The 19787-nt window shown below is 43.3% G+C and overlaps 1 protein-coding gene across 14 annotated transcripts; it reads left to right on the top strand.

Annotated features, from left to right (window-relative positions):
• Positions 1-760: 760 nt before the first annotated feature.
• Positions 761-17611, top strand: LOC109252943 (zinc finger protein 260-like). Of its 14 annotated transcripts, none has more exons than XM_053905703.1 (6): positions 761-1397; positions 2119-2243; positions 9618-9743; positions 12463-12605; positions 12881-12973; positions 13889-17611. In XM_053905703.1, exons 4-6 carry the CDS (start codon positions 12467-12469, stop codon positions 15745-15747), a joined length of 2091 nt encoding a protein of 696 aa, XP_053761678.1. In that variant the 5' UTR covers positions 761-1397; positions 2119-2243; positions 9618-9743; positions 12463-12466; the 3' UTR covers positions 15748-17611. The 14 variants fall into 14 exon arrangements, with proteins under 14 accessions (XP_053761678.1, XP_053761677.1, XP_019280968.1 ...); XM_053905702.1 differs by having other exon boundaries at positions 12454-12605; XM_019425423.2 differs by having other exon boundaries at positions 761-1042; positions 2122-2243; positions 12479-12605; positions 13889-16754.
• Positions 17612-19787: the final 2176 nt, after the last annotated feature.

Raw genomic sequence — 19787 nt, 5'->3', positions numbered from 1 at the left:
GATTCTTTCTGTCCCTCTCTCTGCCCTTCTGCCACTCACAGTCTCTGTCTCTCTCAAAAATAAACTTAAAAAATCTTATTTGAAAATATAAAGGGCCTAAAGAACAAAGACAGGCTCATAGAAAAAGAATATGGTAGGAGACCTTGCTTTATCGGATTGTGAAGACTTGGAAAGCTCCCATAGCTAAAACATAGTGGTACCGGCACAGGGATAAACAAAGAGACCAGTGGAACAGAACGTCCTAAGTCAGAGCCATGAAGGTAAGGAGACTTGATTTATGACAGATGGTCCTACATAGCAGTGGGGGAAACCGACTAAATAATGCTGCTGGGATCATTATCTGTGCGGTATTCACAAAAACAAATGACTGGTGGACTGTGACTAACGAGGATACACAGGATCCTTCTTTAATGTACTCAGTTTATGTTGGGACACGAGATACAAGAGTTAATCTTCTGGCGTGGACCTCGGGTCCCAGTGAATGCTTCACAACCGTCTCTCATCGCGAAGCACACATCCAGAGCGCTCTCCTCGTACCGCCCCTGCTCCTCCAGATCCAGTTCTAGCCTCCTAATCCCCGTTTTCTCAAACGTGCCGTGAACGCCTCCGGATTCCCAGCCCTGAAGTCCGCTCTTCCCTGTACGGATCCAGACTTTCCCAATATGGCCGCGCCCTCAGAGCGGCTTCCAAAGGGCGACGAGACAGAGCGGGAGCGGCCATTTCCGGCTCAGGCCTGGTCTGTGATTGGCTTAGCGTCCCGGTGAGGTTGGAAGACTGCAGGAGAGAGCGCTGAGGTCCAACTAAGCATGCGCGACGGCACTGACAGCCGCTGCCGAGGTGGAAGAACCGGACATGAGAAGTCTCGAAAAGTGGAGAAAGGATGGGCTGGATTTGCACCTTTCGTGTCTGGCCGGCCTACTCCGGTCGCCTACGGTGGCCATCTCGCTCTCCGTACAGCGCACGACGCAAGATGGCGGGCACGATCCGCAATGGCCGCTCCCACCAATACGCAGCGAAATCGTCGCGGCGGAGTGAGCCAGCGGTAATTCTAGCCGGGGCCGGAGTGAGGGTTTGTGGCTTGACCGCTCACTCCAAAGTGCTACTGAATCTGAGTAATGGCCCTGGACACGGGCCAGCACACCAGGTGAACGGAAGCGGAAGTGGCGTACTGAGGATTGGGTTCTCACGGCGTAAGGTCACAGATTCGCGGTCGAGGTCCTGTGAGGTTTCTGCAGGCGCCTTTCAGAGTCCCGCGTTGTGGGAATTCCTCGACCTGAGCTGCGGTTTGCGGTGGGTGCTCGTAGGAAGGTGCTTGTTTAAGGCGGTTTGGAGGCTGTCGGAGTCTTCGGCTGGCATCAGTGTTTAGGACGAGAGACTATTCCTGCTGACAGTGACAGGTGTGCTTCGGAACGCGCCCCCAGGCCGTAGACAGAGGCTCTGGGGGAGCCACTGACCCAGAGGCCCATCGGGGTCCGGTCGGTGAGGAAAGGATTGGGGGTTAGTCGTCTGGGGCTCCTGTGGTCCGAGTTCGAGCATCCGAGGGGTTCGTGATCCCTGTGAAAATAGCTGTCTGGGGGGCTGTGAGGAGGTGCAAGAGCGAAGGGCAGGGTGTGCAGCAGCCTGGCGTCCGTGGGAGAGGTGGGTGGGGTTGGCACGCGAGGAGGCCTCAGGTAGACAGACATTTGGGTGTGTATGAAGCATTGAAGTATTACGTTTCCCAGCTTTTCATACTGAATTTTAAGCATAAAGAGAACTCGAAAGAATAGCAAAGTGATCACGAGTATACCTGCCATAAATAGATCCGTTGTTAAAAATTATGCCATAAACACTGTGTGCGCGTGTCAGCCAGTGTATACGTGTTTGCATGCAAGTGAAATCATGTTAGTCCTAGCCTTTTATGTCCGTTCTGCTACTTGTGTGATTTGGGGTGAGGTACCAAGTTCTATCTATAATTCGCATTTTTCCCATTCAGACAAATTGGTATCTACCTCACAGAGGTACTCCTGAGGGCCCTACCTTCATGACCTCATCAAACCTAATTATCTCCCAAAGGCCCTGTGTCCAAATACACAACTATACCTGGGTTTGGGGTGTGAATTTTTTTTTTTTTTTTTTAAGTAGGTTCCCCGCCCTAGGTAGGGCTTGAACTCACAACCCGGGACCCTGAGATCAAGCGTGGCATGCTCTACTGACTGAGTCAGCCAGGCGCCACCTAGAGGACATAAATATTAAGTCCATAACAGGTAGGTACTTGACAAAAGGAAGTTATGGTTATAGACTTATCATCAATAAAAGCAGATAAAAATCACCTTAAAGTGTCTGTACTATTTTGAAATGTATTTTTTTTTTAATTTTTTTTAACGTTTATTTATTTTTGAGACAGAGAGAGACACAGCATGAATGGGGGAGGGGCAGAGAGAGAGGGAGACACAGAATCGGAAGCAGGCTCCAGGCTCTGAGCCATCAGCCCAGAGACCCACGCGGGGCTCGAATTCGTGGACCGGGAGATCGTGACCTGAGCTAAAGTCGGACGCTTAACCGACTGAGCCACCCAGGCGCCCCTGAAATGTATTTTTAAACCGAATTATATTTTGTAACTATTTTCCTTTTTTAATATATAAAAGTAGGCCGGCTTAAATGCATATTTCAAAGGCTTCTGGTTTAGTTTTACCAAACTCCCCAGTAATGTTCCATTATGTAATGCTTGCACACACCATGTGCCAGGCTTTTCTACATCTTTAGCGACAGTGGGTGTATCATCCTTTTATGAGTCTTTTCTACTGTGATAGCCCCATTTAGAAAAAGGTGATTAACCTCAGCTTTTCTTTATAGTTTTGTTTAATTAAAGGTCATATTTGATTATTTAAAAATGGAAAAGTCTCCATGCTTATTCATCTTCCTAGTCCCTCCTTTTAACTCTCCCAAACTTTGGAACTACTGTTCACAAATTAGTATGTAGTATTCCCTTGACTTTTATAATTTTATCACGTCTATGAATACCATAAGAGTACACTCTTTAATTTTTCTAGTTTGTAAGTGTTATAATAAGAATCTTATGGGGCGCCTGGGTGGCTCAGTTGGTTAAGCGTCCGACTTCGGCTCAGGTCACGATCTCACGGTCCGTGAGTTCAAGCTCCCCGTCGGGCTCTGTGCTGACAGCTCAGAGCCTGGAGCCTGTTTCAGATTCTGTGTCTCCTCTCTGTGACCCTCCCCCGTTCATGCTCTCTCTCTGTCTCAAAAATAAATAAACGTTAAAAAAAAAAAAAAAGAATCTTATAATGTGGTCTTCTGAGGCTTGCTTTTCTTGATTCATTACAAGGCTGTGATTGCGGGCGCCTGGGTGGCTCAGTCAGTTGAGCATCTGACTCTCGATTTCAGCTCAGGTCATGATCCTAGGGTCATGGGATCAAGCCCTGTGTCAGGCTCAATGCTCAGCCTGGAGCCTGCTTAAGATGCTCTCTCCCTCTGCCCCTCTCCCCTGCTCACACTCTCTCTAAAATAAAAAAAAAATTTTTTAAATTAATTTATTTATTAAAAACATTTTTTAAATGTTTTTATTTTTGAGACAGAGACAGAGCATGAGCAGGGGAGGGGCAGAGAGAGACACACAGGATCAGAAGCAGGCTCCAGGCTATCAGCACAGAGCCCGATGCAGGGCTCAAACTCATGGACTGTGAGATCATGATCTGAGCTGAAGTCGGACGCCTAACCGACTGAGCCACCCAGGTGCCCCCAATTTTGTTTTTTTAATTAAAAAAAAAAAAGTCTGTGATTCATCCATCTTGCATGTAAGTTTGGCTCATTAAAATGAATTTCATTGCATGAATATAGTGTAGTTCACGCTAGTTCATTCTCCTACTGTTGGACATTCGTATTGTTTCTGGGTTTCGGCTGTTAAAAGTAGTGAAGTTCCAAAGTCTTATATATCTCCTAGTCATTGTGAGAATTTATATAGTCTAGCCCAGAAGTATAATTTCTGACATAAAATAGATGAATTTTCATCTAGAAGGAAAAGCCAAATTTCTCTTGTACCACCTTACTCTCTCATCAGTATTGTAAAAGTGTCTGTTGATCAGTAAGCTTTCCAACACTTAGTATTTTCATTCTTGTTTTTGACCATCTTTTGGGTGTCAAAGTCCTCTCGTTGTGGTCTCCATATGTACTATTCCCATAACTATGATGGTTGATTATATATTTTTTTTAATTTTTAAAAAAAAATTTTTTTTTAACGTTTATTTATTTTTGAGACAGAGAGAGACCAAGCATGAACGAGGGAGGGTCAGAGAGAGGGAGACACAGAATCCGAAACAGGCTCCAGGCTCTGAGCTGTCAGCACAGAGCCCGACGCAGGGCTCGAACTCACGGACCGTGAGATCATGACCTGAGCCGAAGTCAGCGCGCTCAACCAACTGAGCCACCCAGGCGTCCCATTTTTTTTTTTAATTTTAATGTTTATTTATTTTGAGAGAGAGAAAGACACAGCATGAGTCGGGGAGGGGCAGAGAGACAGGAGAGAGAGAATCCTAGGCAGGCTCCGCGCTGTCAGCACAGTGCCTGATGTGGGACTCAAACTCACAAAACCGTGAGATCAGGACCTGAGCCGAGATCAAGAGTCGGATACTTAACCAACTGAGCCACCTGGGTGCCCCGATTATCTTTTTATATGTTCATTGGCCAGTTTTATTTTATTTACTTTAATTTTCAAATTTCATTACAGTTGATACAACCACGTTACAGGTGTACAACATAGTGATTCAACATCTTTATATATTACGTTGGCCAATTTTAAAACTTACAAGTTTGTCTTTACTCATTTTAGAGAAGAGTCACGTACTTAGAAACTTAGTCTTTTGCTAGGTATTTTGTGATAAACCATTTGCCTGGGCTTTGTCCCCAGTTCCTGGGAGGTAGCCTCTAAATTGTTGGAATGTCCTAAGTGACAGGCGTGTCCCTGTTATTATTCATGGTGGGTCTATGGGTAGTTTATGCCAATGAAGAGACTTGGCATGGGGCTGTTTATGCCAGAAAGACCAACCATGCGATTAGAGGGTGGGGGCTTTGAGCCTGGTGAGACCAGCCTTAGCTCCCAGATGGTGGTGGTGCTGGGGGCTGAGTCAAATGGCCAGTGATTAAATCAGTCCTGCTTACGGATTACTGAAATTCTAATAAAAACTACAGGCACTGAAACTCAGACGCACCTCTGTGGTGGCAATACCCTACATATTGGCATTCGTGGATATGCTGGACGGATAAGTAATGTGTCCCGACTCCCAGAGCATAGGACAATGGAAACTTCTGGTTTGGGATCCTCCCGAACCTCACCCTCTTGTCCCTCTCTCCATTTGACTGCTTACGATTTGCATTCTTTTGCTATAATCTGTTACCTTGCACAGGTTCCCCCCAGGTACTTCATAGGTTTTGCTGGTATTGTAAATACTGCTTTTAACCCTTTTTAAACCTTAATTGTTGTTTGAATGTGAAATTCCAATTGATGTTTATATTGATCTCAAAACAGTTGCATAATGACAGTTTTGGTTTTTTTCCAGTCTTCTTTCAATTGATTTTGCCCATTTTATTGCTCAGGTTCTGATCTGTGGTACATTTTTGACTAAAGGTTCAGTGAGAGGTTATCCATGTCCCTGAGTTTAAAGAAATGTGCTGTGGATTATTTTGTAGATACTCTTTCTTGTCTATTTCTAGTTTAGTAATATATATATTTTTTAATTGAGTGGCTTGGGGTTTTCTGACATCTCTTTTCTTCATCTTTTGAGAGAATTAAATGGTTCTTATTAAACTATCCTTGCATTACTGGAATAAAGTCAGCTGTGCATAGTACAGTTCTTCTGTATTCAGTTTTCCTAGTATATACCTCCTACATACCAGTGGATACAGTTATCTAGCATTTTATTTCGAGTTTTTTTAAAATTATTTTTTTCCTAAGCAATCTCTGCACCCAACATGGGGCTCAAACTCACAACCCTGAGATCAAGAGTTACATCCTCAGGGCGCCTGGGTGGCTCAGTCGGTTAAACGTCTGACTCTGGCTCAAGTCATGATCTTGTGGTTGATGAGTTCAAGCCCTGCATCAAGCTCTGTGCTTTCAGCTTTGGATCCTCTGTCTCCCTCTCTCTCTGCCCCTCTCCCTCTCATGTGCGCTCACTCTTCTCTCTCTCTCAGATATAAATAAACATTAAAAAAAGAGAATACCATTAAAAAAAAAAAAAAAGAGTTGCATGCTCTACCCACTGAGCCAGCCAGGAGTCCCTTATTTCAGGTTTTTTTTTAAATTTTTTTTTCAACTTTTTTTAATTTATTTTTGGGACAGAGAGACACAGAGCATGAACGGGGGAGGGGCAGAGAGAGAGGGAGACACAGAATCGTAAACAGGCCCCAGGCTCCGAGCCATCAGCCCAGAGCCCGACGCGGGGCTCGAACTCACAGACCGCGAGATCGTGACCTGGCTGAAGTCCAACGCTTAACCGACCGCGCCACCCAGGCGCCCCTATTTCAGGTTTTTATAGAGAAGCTAATAAATGCAATTGGCCTATAAATTTCTTTCTCCCATTGTCTTTGAAATCCAGTTCTGTTTTCTTCAGTTCTCCTACAGTCTAAGACACAGAGTTGTATTTTCTTTCAGAGTTCTCAGCAGTGTGATATTGAGAGTAATAAACTGTGTCCAAGTATTTCCAGGATGTCCTGGCATCTCCACATTACTCTGTGGTAAATTAATTTTGCATAGCCAGAATTAATTCTTTAACAGTCAGCACTGCTCGGAGTACATAAGAGATCCAGCTGGGATTCTGTGTGAAGATAAAGTCTCAACTAGAGATAAGTATTTGAGATTTTAGTTGAGACTTCATTGCAGAATTGAAGGACACAAACTTTGTTTTCAGAGGCAGACAGCCTGTATTTGTTTTGCTTTTGTAGGCAAAAGTTAGCCTGATTGAGGTATAATTTACATACAATAACACTTATCAGTTCTTTTGTTTTTTTCTTTTTTTTGAGCGAGGGAGTGCCAGTGGAGGATGGGCAGAGAGAGAGAGAGAGCCCCCATTGTGGGGCTCGAACTCACAAACCGTGAGATCATTACCTGAGCGAACTCAGATGCTCAACCAACTAAGCCACCCAGGTGCCCCTCAGTCTTTTAAATTATAGCCATTCTGGGGCACCTGGCAAGTCTTGATCTCAGGGTCATGAGTTGGAGCTCTACATTGGGCCTAGAGCTTAATTATATAAATAAATACATATATACACACATATGTAAACACATAAATAAATGACCATTCTAACAGGTTTGTAGCAATATTTTATTTTGGTTTTAATTTGCTTTCGTTGTGTAACCTAAAACAGTTTTTCATGTGCTTAATTGCTGTCTCTCTATGTTTGGGAGGAAGTGTCTGTTTAAATCTTTTGTTCCTTTTTTTTACTAGATTGTCTCTTTTGTGAAGTTGGAAAAGTTCTTCATATTTTTTTTTTTTAATTTTTTTTTCAACGTTTTTTATTTATTTTTGGGACAGAGAGAGACAGAGCATGAACGGGGGAGGGGCAGAGAGAGAGGGAGACACAGAATCGGAAACAGGCTCCAGGCTCCGAGCCATCAGCCCAGAGCCTGACGCGGGGCTCGAACTCACGGACCGCGAGATCGTGACCTGAGCTGAAGTCGGACGCTTAACCGACTGCGCCACCCAGGCGCCCCAGAAAAATTCTTCATATTTTTTACATAGAAGTCTTTCAATCAAGTATGCACTTCATTAATGTTTTACTCTAACCTCCTCTGGCTTGATCCTTCATTTTACAACGATCTTTTGCATATCAAAAATTTTTAGTAATGAGGAAGTCCAATTTATCAATTTTTTTTTTTGTTTATTGTGCGTTTTGTGCCCTGTAATAAATCTTTGCCTAATCCAAGATCACTTAAAGTTTTTCTGTGCTTGGGGCTCCTGGATGGCTCAGTCAGTTAAGCATTCAACTCTTGATTTCAGCTCAAGTCATGATCTCATGTGCACTGACAGCACAGAGGCTGCTTGGGATTCTCTCTTTCTCTCTCTCTCTCTGCCCCGCTTCCTCCCCCTTCTCTCTTCTCTCTCCTAAAACAAATAAATAAACTTAAAAAATTTTTTCTGTGCTTTCTTCTAGAAGTGTCACAGTTTCAATTCTTACAACTGTAATCTATTTGAATTAATTTTGGTATGAGGTAAACATAAATGTCCTCCTAGTGTTTCAGTCACATTTGTTAAACATTTTAATAGTTTTTCATCATGTTCATGCTTGTCTCTAATGTGTTGAATATATGGAGTATATATATAATAGCATTTGTTTTTAATTTTTTAATGTTTATTTTTGAGAGAGAGAGAGAGACAGACAGACAGACAGCACAAGCAGGGGAGGGACAGAGATAGAGGGAGACAAAGAATCCAAAGCAGGCTCCAGGCTACAAGCTGTCAGCACAGAGCCCGACATGGGGCTCGAACCCACAAACCACTAGATCATGACCTGAGCTCACCCTACTGAGCCACCCAGGTGTGCCTATGATAGCGTTTTTAGTGTACTGGGTGCCAGGTCTCTCCCTTTGGCCATTTTTGTCTCTTTCTCTTGCTTGATTTCCCCCCTAGCCATGGGTCATATTTCCTTGCTTCTCTGCATCTCTGGTCATTTTTGATTGGATATCATATATCGTCAGCTTCACACTGTTTGCAGGATTTTCTTTTATTCCTTTTACTACTTTTGAGGTTTGCTCTGGGATGTAACCAAGTTACTCTGAAAGAGTTTTGATTCTTTGGAGGCTTTCTTTTAAGCTTTCTTAGGTGGGGCCATAAGAGTCTTTTTGGTCTTATTTTGTCCCCATTATTGAGGTAATATTCTCCTGAGACCTCTGCACATTTTGTCCCCATTATTGAGGTAATATTCTCCTGAGACCTCTGCACATTTGAAAAACAGGCATACTAGAAGGTCTTTGCACCCAGGCTAGTGGGAACACTGGCTGTTCCTGATCTGGTGTGAGCTCCAGGAATTGTTGGACCTTCTCCTTTCCTCACAGTTCATTAGACCTTAGCCAGAGACTCAAAAGAACCCTCTGTGCATCTGCAGAGTGAGTTTTCCCTCTCTCTCTTCTCTGGTATACTGCCTGGCAAGTGCTCGTCATCTTTGCTTCCTCAGACTTTGACTTTTTTATCATTAATTCAGCAAGCCTGCTAGACTCTTTGGGTTCCTTCTCCCCAACTGTGGCCTAGAAGGTCTCCAGGCAGTGAGTCTCAGCACACAAATGTTCCCCTTCTTCTCTGACTTCTGTGTCTGAAAATAGTTGTTTTAGATATTTCCCCCATTTTTTTTTAGTTGATTAGGCTGAAAGGGTAATTCATCATTCTGGTAATTTCCCTGGAATCAGATTCTATCATTTCTGAGGGTTTGCGTCTTAATCCTCGGTCCACCAGTTACCGTGTGGCTTTTAGTTAGGTGTTTGATCTTTCTTTTCCTTCAAATGGAGTAATTATAGTCTAGCCACTAGGATTGTAGGGTTAAGTGAGAAAAGAAGACGCTTAAAAACAGTTCCTTGCCTGCACAGGAACTTGCTTTTATTATTATTTCCATGCCAAACAAATCTTTCTTTGAATCCACAGATGCTGCCTTCCCAGAATGAGGCACCTCCTATAAAGGAAAAAAAGTAGATCTCGAGTCTAGAAATTCATCCTGAGGATACTCTTGACACCGGAGACACCTGAATGCTGAAAATGACCAAGTCCCAGGTGAGCTGTTTATTTCCCATATTTCTAGAGGTTTACAAAAATGCATACAATCTGATGCTTGCCAGAGTTGGTAAGGGAGTGAGGAGTTGGGCAAAATGGGTGAAGGGAAGTGGAAGATACAGGCTTTCAATTTTGGAATGAAGAAATCATGAGCATAAAAGCTACAGCATAGGGTAGCACCTGGGTGGCCCAGTCGGTTGAGCGGCCGGCTCTTGATTTCACTCAAGTCATGATCCCAGGATCTTGGAATTGAGTCCCATATCAGGCTTCACGCTGAGAGCCTAAAATTCCCTCTCTCCCTTTGCCCCTTCCCTACTCACACTCTCTTTCTCTCTAAAATAAAACAATTAAAAAAAATTTTTTTAATGTACAGCATAGGGAATGTAATCAATGATATTGTAATAGTATTGTATTTAGACAGCTACACATGCAGTGAACACGACATGACTATAGTTTGTTGAGTCTCTATTATACAACTGAAACTAATGTAACATTGTGTGACAACTAATTAACTAGTTAACAATTTAAAACACGTACGCAATCAAAGTGAACTATGTATATAGATACATTGTAGCTGGGAGAGACGTGCTTAGACCCAGAGACGGAATAAATGATCCAGAGGAGCCAATGAGGAAGGGGGTTCTAGCTAATCTGCATGTCACATGTTGCAAGGTACTAACAGTTGGAACACTGCCACATAAGCAGTGGGATCCAGAGCTGAGCTGCAGACATATCTGTGGTAATACTGGAAACCATCACAAAAGAATAAAAACATGTTATAAGATTTACTTTGAATAGGGGCACCTGGGTGGCTCAGTTAGTTAAAGTGTCTGACTTGCGCTCAGGTCATGATCTCACCACTTGTGAGTTTGAGCCCCGCATCAGGCTCTGTGCTGACAGCTCAGAGCTTGGAGCCTGCTTCCAATTCTGTGTCTTCCTCTCTCTCTGCCCCTCCCCTGCTTATGCTCTGTCTCTCTCTCTCTCAAAAATTAATAAACATTTTTTAAAAAAGGGATTTACTTTGTATATAAGGAGGAAGCACATGAACTTTTTGAGTAAATATTTCCCAGGCATTGTGAAGAAGTGTCCTCAAACATCGATGGGTCTTCCTCTCCTGTCCTTCTCCAGAGTATGGACCCAGTGAACGGTCATCTTCCTAAGGAAATGTAGGAGATATAAAAGGCATAGCTAGAAAACTTAAAAAAAATATCTTCTTATTTGCAAAGAGTAATGCTCACCTAAGGGTCATTGTGCAGATCATTGTGTTAACACATATGAAGTGTTTAGAGCAATACATAGTAAGTGCTTTCTGTTTGCTTTTGTATCATGAGTTAATATGTAGCACAGTCAATTTCTAAAAGGTAATTCTGAGCATAACATACTTTTGTATATGAAAAACACCGCAGGCGCACCTGGCTGGCTCGGTTGGAAGAGCATGTGACTCTTGATCTTGGGGTCATGAGTTCAAGGCCTGCATTTGGTGTAGAGATTACATACATAAACTAACTTAAAAAAAAAAAAAAAAGAAAAAAGAAAAACACTATAGTGTCTACCAAGTGTCTATAGGAAATGTAAACACTTGCTCCAAGGTCTGTTGCTGCCTGTGCCCAGGGCATCTGTTCTCTTTGGCCTCTTTTGTCTCGCTGAACTTGTTGCAGTTTCTTGAAGCCAGTATGGTACTTAACACTTTTTTTTTTTAACTTTATTTATTTTGAGAGAAAAAGAAAGAGCACAAGCAGGAGAGGGGGAGAGAGAGGATCCCAAGTAGGCTCAGCGCTGTCAGCACAAAGCCCAACTTGGGGCTTGAACCCACGAACCGTGAGATCATGACCTGAGCTGAAATCAAGAGTCAGCTGTTCCACTGACCGAGCCACCCAGGCTCCCCAGGATTTAACACTTTGAACTCGTCCTCCCTTTGGAAGACCCATGGCTCCCACCTCTTCTAGCTCTTACTGTGGGACACACCACTGAACATACCGGATGTAGCTCTAGCTTGACCACTTCTTCAGCACTGTTATTTCTCCACCTACTTGTGCCCATGTTTTAACTTGAGTATACTTCTGTCGTAACCCTTAAACCATAATGTCTTCCCATATGTCAACTCTGTCAAGGAGTGTACTTGCCACTCTGCACTATCAGAAGCTACATGAAGGCTGCTTTATTTCCTTTTTTAGTGCATATGTATTCCTATTACAGTAGGTAACATTACTCATTTTTAAAAAGTTAACTTGAGAGAAAAGAGTATGCGCACGTGTGAATGGGGAGGGGCAGAGAGGGGCAGGGGGCGGGAGAGAGAGAGAGAGAGAGAGAATGAATGAATGAATGAATCAATCATCCATCCCAACCAGGCTCCGCGCTGTCAGCACAGAGCCGACTCGGGGCTTGATCTCACAAACCGTGAGATCATGACCTGAGCTGAGCTCAAGAGTCGGACACTTAACCAACTGAGCCACCCAGGCGCCCCAACATTAAACACTCCTAAGGTGGGTTGCAGCTGGTTTTTAGGCAAAGTTTTAGCAACATTTTGCATGGGTGAATGAATGAGTGAAGTGAATGAAGAATGCAGAAAGGATAGCTTAAATGAAGTTATTAGCCCACAAAGCATAAATCAAAACTAGGCATAGAGAAATACTTGTTTATAAATGTCTATAGCAAAAATAATCAGAATAATATCTATCTCCTACATTTTTTTCCATTATATTAACTCCAGATCAAAAAGGGTTATGTTATTACAGGGCTTATTGTCATTCAGTGATGTGGCTGTGGATTTCACCTGGGAAGAATGGGAGCTGCTAGATACTGTTCAGAAGAACCTCTACCGGGATGTGATGTTGGAAAATTACAGCAACCTAATGTCATTGGGTAAAGACAACTTTCCTAAATATCTCAGCATGAGCCCATTAATTGCCCTTTTCCCCCCCCATTGCTACAATTTATGGGTACTCTGATATCCTTAATGATTTTGGACTTGGAAAGGTGATAGAACCTATTTTCCTTATGACCAGTGATGGTACTTATTTTCATTTTTGGAATAAAGAGTTTCTGTTCTGCTGAGATTTACTGTCTGTTCCCTAAAACAGAACTTTCCTTCAATAGGCCCTAATACTGCTCAGTTCTCTGTGATGACCCCTTGACAGGTTATCACGCTCCCTGGCCAGAAGCAACGGTTCACGTGGAGAGAGGAGTGCAAGGACTGGTAGAGAGAGAATTCCCAAGTTCGTGTGGTCCAGGTGAGTATACCAGTGCAGTGGGAGTTAGCGGAAGCCAAGTGACAGTTGATCTTGGCGCTTTGGGACCCTTGTTATTTTGGGGTTTTTTTCTCATCGTCTTTGAACCTTTAGAGGTGACTTTGAGTGAACAGAGGTCACCAGTGTGAATGGTGCTTCCTTCTCTTACCATGTATGACTCATTTGCTAGCCACCTCAGAGAAGACGTACCTCCTTTTATCTGCCCTGGGTCAGATCTTGGCCTGTTTCATTCGGTCTTTCCTTTTTGGCTCAGTTGTTCTTTTGCAGCTTGTTAGACACAACCCATTTTCCCCATGTCTTACCCATATTCACTTAGCTCTCCTTTTTTTTTTTTTTTTTAAAGAGGTATGCTTTTTTTTTTTTTTTTATGTTTGTTTTCGAGAAAGAGGGAGAGTGAGCAGGGGAGGGGAGAGGGAAGGGGAGACAGAGAATCCCAAGCAGGCTCGCACTGTCAGTGCAAAGCCCAACATGGGGCTTGAACCCTCACACCATAAGATAATGACCTGAGCTGAAGTTGTGGACATTCAACCAACTGAGCCACCTGGGCACCCCCACATAGCCCTTCTGTTACGCTTCTAGAGATTTCATAGATTCCCTCCAAAATTTGATGACACCCATGTCCTTCAGTTCATTACTTATTATCTATTTCTTTTATTGGATGCCTCTGACTTCTGTGCACCTGCTGTGTCACTTTCTCCATTCTCTTTAGATAGGGACTTGAGATTCCATCCCCCTCCATTTCATAATGATAGGATTTTTTTCTTTTCCCTGAAGTAATGTGGCAGGTTTAGGATTAGTATCAGGAAAATATTGAGAATGATGAATCTGTTAAGCAATAATGAAAATAATGCATTGGGAAAAATTTTTTCTCTGAGCAAAACTTTGTTCCGTTTGCAGAAAGACCCCTTCAGTGTTTCTCAAGAGGAATACGTTTGAAACAATATTCAGATTCAAAACTTCAGAATAAAAATTCTGCAGAAATGAATTCCAATGAATTAAGTGGCCATGGGAAATCATTTTTCCATACCCTACATGAAACCTGCCATACTTCAGCCCAGTACAGTGAACATAATTTCTGTGTGAAGACTTTCAGCACGGTGAAAAATCTCAAAAGACATCACAGAATTCACACAGAAGGAAAACCTTATGAATGCAGTGAATGTCCCAAATCCTTCAGGTATAAGTCAAAGCTCATAATCCACCAGAGAACTCACACAGGAGAGAAGCCGTACAGATGCCCTGAATGTCAGAAAGCTTTCAGTACAAAATGTCATCTGACTCTGCACCAGAGAACTCATACAGGAGAGAAACCGTATGGATGTTTTGAGTGTCCAAAGTCTTTCAGAACGAAGTATCATCTCATTTTACACCACAGGACTCACACGGGAGAGAAACCCTACGAATGCAAAGAGTGTGGCAAAGCCTACAGAGAGAAGACAAAGCTCAGGTTGCATTACCGCACACACACAGGAGAGAAACCTTTTGAGTGTAGTGACTGTGGGAAAGGTTTCATGCAGAAGTCAAACCTACTTATCCATCAGAGAACTCATACAGGAGACAGACCCTATGCATGTAAAGAATGTGAAAAGACCTTCTGCAGTAAGTCTCAGCTTGTTGTTCACCAGCGAACTCACACACGAGAAAAATCGTACGAATGCAAGGAATGTGGGAAAGCCTTCAGTAAAAACTCACATCTCCTGACACATCAGAGAACTCATATAGGAGAGAAGCCTTATGAATGCAATGAGTGTGGAAAAGCTTTCGTACACACATCACAGCTCATTGTACATCAGAGAAATCATACAGGAAGAAAACCTTATGAGTGCAAGGAATGTGGGAAAGCCTTCAATAAAAAGTCACACTTGATAACACATCAGAGAATCCATACGGGAGAGAAGCCTTATGAATGCAGTGAGTGTGGAAAAGCATTTATAGACAACTCCCAGCTTATCGTTCATCGAAGAACTCACACAGGAGAGAAACCTTATGAGTGCAAGGAATGTGGGAAAGCCTTCAATAAAAAGTCATCCCTCATAACACATCAGAGAATTCATACGGGAGAGAAGCCTTATGAATGCGGTGAGTGTGGAAAAGCCTTCATAGACAAGTCACATCTCATTGTCCATCAGCGAACTCATACAGGAGAGAAACCCTATGAATGCGGTGACTGCGGAAAAGCCTTCATACGAAAGGCAATGCTCATTGTCCATCACAGAACGCATACAGGAGAGAAACCCTTTGTATGTCTCGAATGCCAGAAAGCCTTTAGCAGTATGGCAATGCTCAGTAGACATCAGTTGATTCACACGGGAGAGAAACCCCACGGATGCAATGAATGTGGAAAAGCTTTCCGCCAAAAAAGCCATCTTATTATCCATCAACGGTGCCACACTGGAGAGAAACCCTATGGGTGTGTTCCATGCGGTCAGATCTTCAACCAGAAGTCACAGCTCATTAGACACCAGAGACGCCACACAGGAGAGAAACCGTATCAGTGCACTCAATGTGGGAAAGCCTTTTTTGAGAAATCATACCTCAGTGTTCATCAGAGAAGTCACGTGGGACAGAAACCTTATCACTGTAATGAGTGTGGGAAAACATTCTCTGTCAAGTTCTTTCTCACTTCACATGAGGAAATTCACACAGGAAAGAAATCTCGGGAACACAGCGCTGGAAAGACTTTAGTGAAGGGCCAGATCTCACGGAATACAAAAGAATCCACACAAAGGACACCCTCTGAATGCAGGGAACGTTAGGATAATTTTGGTCTTTGTCAGTTCCAGAAAACTTATCCAGGAGGGACCTTTTAAATGCAGTGAATATAGGAAAACCATCTACCACCACTGTAGCCTAATTTCATTAGGGAAAGGCCTAGAAATGAGGTGAAAAGTCAACATCTTTTTTTGAGAGGAGAAATCCCATTATACGTCACACAGAAATAAAACCTGGCCGCAACAGATGTGTTTGAGGGGCCATCATATAATAGTTTTCACTGAGGGGGAAGAAAAAAACTCGTAAATGTTGGGAATCCTGGAACACCTTCCAAACAAATGAGCTTTCACACCAAAGAAGATAGCTGACTGAAGACTTGTGATAAGAGATGCTTCTGGCATGAAGTCCGAAACTTACTGTGCATCAGATAATACTTATTAAGGAGAGTTAGTGTAATGTAATGACGCTGGGCCAGTTGCTTACATATAAACTTTATAATAGAAATTCTGTTCCTGTCACATTACCATTTATTTATAAAAAATACAACATGAAGTAGTCAAGAAGAGCAAATAACTGCAGTATGCTAAAAGACAGTTTTGTTTCATGTTTGAATATATGGAATAGTCAAAGCAGTAAATTAAGAAAGGTCCAAGATGTATGTGATTTTATGTCCAGAGGATTTTTGTAGCACATGTATGTCCTGAGTTTCAGGTTTCATAAGATCATGAAAGAAAATCGTATACCATAAAATTCTTGTTTGTAGGTGTCGAATCCATCAAGAAATGCCAGCATTGTAAATTTTTATATATCTTATAAATTGCAAGGGAAGTAATTAGGTTTAAAACTAAACAAGACTTAAAAAAAAAAAACTTGGCTGGTATGTGTAAACGGACCTGGTAATACTTTTTAGCCATTTGGGATAATATTCTTTTTTAACACAAATTGTCTTCTGCCACTCTGATTTAATTGATTTAAATATATCAATACGTGTGGTGTAAAAGTTAAATAAGTCTATAGAATAAACAAGGTCCCTTTTCACCATTTCCCCAAATCCTCCCTTTTCTTTTCCATTATTATTTTTTTTAATGTTTATTTGAGAGAGAGAGTGTGTGTGCGCATGAGCAGGGGAGGGGCAGAGAGAGAGAGCGAGAGAGTAGGAGAAAGAGAATCCCAGGCAGGCTCCACACTGTCAGTGCAGAGTCCAATGCTGGGCTCAATCTCCCGAACCATGAGATCAGGAGCCAAAATTCAGAGTCGGAAGCTTAACTGACTGAGCCACCCAGGTACCCCCCAAAATACTGAGATTTAAGAGTGATGAGTAATCACAACTCTTCTGTCCTTGAGTTTTGAAAAACTGGAAGCAGCTGGTATCTGCCCCACTCCCCTACTCATATACTCTCTAAAATAAAAAAAGAAACTTTAATTTTAAGTAAATAAAACCTAAGGAAAAAAAAACCCCATGTTTAAAGTAATCATTAAGGGAACAGGAACAGAGTGCATATTTTCCAAACTAGTCAAGGGCAAAGGCAGAATGATTAAAAAACAAAAATTATCATGAACCCAAAAGAAGGCAGAGTATAAAGAAACGTGGAATAAAAAAAGATAAATTTACGCTGATAAAAATATTTATAAAAGGAAGTTTTGAACAACATAACAAAAATCAATATAATGGAGGTATTGTATACAATGTTCTCAAAATTCACAGAATTTTCAAGCACTTATTTTCCAAAGTTTACCGTGTTGGCCATGTTCTAGCCTATAATGCAAATCTCAACAAACCTGAAAGGACTAAATAATGTGCACTCTTGTTCTGTAAGCCGACATACACTAAGTCCAGGACAAAAATTAGCTAGAAATCTGTAATTCTGGGAATCAAGAAATAAATTATAAATATTACATTGTTGCAGACCTTGAGTCTGGAGTTCTCTCATGTTCAGCAAGAGAGCAGACGCAGAAATGAACACGAGAGAGGCTAATGTCTGCGAGGAGACAAGAGCCCTGAGTAAGGTCCTTTTTCCATATTAGGATCAGAAGGACTACATATATGATGGTCATGCCGAAAGAGACAATAAAACAGTTATCATTACTCATGTGTGTGAGAGAAAAAGGGGTTCCAAAGGTATGTGATGTTAGGGGTTAGGGTCAAGACAAATCAACATCTTGGTGCCAAGCAGGCAGCCCTTCACTGCTGGCACCGTATTTGTCTACCTTAACTTTTCTAGGGACTAAGATGAATGGGGCATGCCACCTCAGGCTTAACAAGGCATATTTCTCGCTAGCAAACCTGGGACGCTTTAGCCCTGCAGCCGCGGCTCTCCGCCTCTACCAGTTCTCCGAGGCTTTCGTCCTGTGAAAGCGGCTTTCCGCCCTAAGCCTTGTGAACCCATTGGTGCAAGTTCAGAGAATTCTTAAACTTATCCCCCCACATCGCATGAGTCAAAGAAGAAATCGTTATTTTTCCAACTTTGCATTCTAACAATTTTTAAGTATAAAAAGGTTGAAAGTCTAAATAATGATGAGGCCTATGTACCTACAAAATAGGTTCGGCAACTTCACCATTTTGTTATGTACCTATTTTCCATTTAGTTACCTACCTGTTTATCTTTTCAGAATCCTCTGGTCATAAAGATACTATCACATCTATATTATCATACAACCCCTACATAATCAAAACATCATTACTAAACCTAAGAAATTAAACAGTGAAAGTTAAGCCACTGGGGATTCCCTAAGTAATAAGAGCCATAAATGTGTACACCAGGAGACTTGGCTGCCGCCTGACGACAGGTCATATTAACATGACTAGTCCCATTTGGGCCTGGGTCTCCACTTTGTCGTTGGGAAGATGACAAAATACTCTTCCTGCGTGTTGAAGAAGCATTTAAAGCCAAGCCTTTATGTGACATCTCCAACCCAGATAGGTTGGAGGCGTCCAGGTGAAGTCTACTGTTCTTTGATGGAGTAACTTGTTTCTCCCAGGATGTTTCCCAGGATGTGTCACAGACTGTGGAGTTTGGGGTAGGGCTGGTTGGTATGATCAGCGGAGCCTGGCAGACAATTCCAGAAATGCAGTAGTTCCGATCTGCACTTTTTCTGGCTTTGGCATTCGCAACAGTTCCCCGGCTCTGCTGCGGCCGGGCGCCTCGGCCACGTGCAGAGCTCCCCCGCCCCCCTCCACTGGGCCCCCTTTCTCAGGGTCAGGCACGCAGCCCGCCCTCACAGTTGGCTTTCCCCTCCTACTGCCCCCGGTGTCTCCTTTCCCTTTTCCTCTTCCACAACCTCTATACGAATACCCTAGAGTTACCTCTCTTCAACGCACGGGTCTACTGTGTCCCCCAGAGCCCGCTGCCCATCATCAGAAGTCTCGGATTCCGCTACCAACCCTCTTGCTGGAGGTGCCCACCCGGGAGGCGCTGCGCATCGGACGCGCTACTGAGCATGCGTAGCGGCTCCCGGAGGCGCGGCGGACAGGACGCGATACTGAGCATGCGTGGCGGCCCGGGCGGGCTGCAGAGGCGCGGGCCTGGAAGCGAGGGAGCGACACAGAGCGGGAGAAGTGAGCGGAGGCCTCAGACCCGCATGTATTTCAAGACAACCGCTCCCACTGTGAAGCCGCTCAGTGCGGGCAGCAGCATTACTTGCCGTGTATCCACGGCCCTGAATTCCAGCGTTTGGGAGGATGCGGCCCTCTTATGTCCGCGTGCCCAAGAGTGAGCGGCAAAGGGGGTCGGCGCGGGGTGCGCCGGAAACGGAAGTGTCGCGTGCCGTTCTTTTAAACCTCGGGTGATGGGCTAAGTCTGTAGTGCTTGCTTAGAGGGGCGGCGCCTAACAGTGCTTGGGCAGGGTGGTGGTGCGGTCAGTAGTTGGTGAAGGCAGCCTGGGGGCGTCTGGCGATGGGTTAGGGGATCTGTGATGAGTGAGGGGAGAGGAGGCTTCGGCGTGAGAGCAGGTGTCACGGGAGTACGTCAGCGGGGCTTAGGGATAACTCCATGGGGTCTTTTTTTTTTTTTTTTTTTTTTTAAGTTTTTATTTACTTTGAGAGAGAAAGCGCAAGCAGGGGAGGGGCAGAGAGACAAGAAGATTG

Source organism: Panthera pardus, unplaced genomic scaffold, assembly GCF_024362965.1.
Source record: "Panthera pardus isolate Hobbes unplaced genomic scaffold, ASM2436296v1 HiC_scaffold_18, whole genome shotgun sequence".
Taxonomy (NCBI): Eukaryota; Metazoa; Chordata; class Mammalia; order Carnivora; family Felidae; genus Panthera; species Panthera pardus.
The sequence above is the reverse complement of the archived record's forward strand: the minus strand, read 5'-3'. Positions and strand labels throughout refer to the sequence as shown.

What these genes read in the sequence shown, in the direction of transcription:
- LOC109252943 (XM_019425425.2), top strand. Translation starts at nt 9,720, where the DNA reads ATGCTGAAAATGACCAAGTCCCAG. An exon ending in TGAAAATGACCAAGTCCCAG is followed by an intron (nt 9,744 to 12,478) that starts GTGAGCTGTTTA and finishes ATGTTATTACAG; the next exon opens with GGCTTATTGTCATTCAGTGA. An exon ending in CAGCAACCTAATGTCATTGG is followed by an intron (nt 12,606 to 12,880) that starts GTAAAGACAACT and finishes ACCCCTTGACAG; the next exon opens with GTTATCACGCTCCCTGGCCA.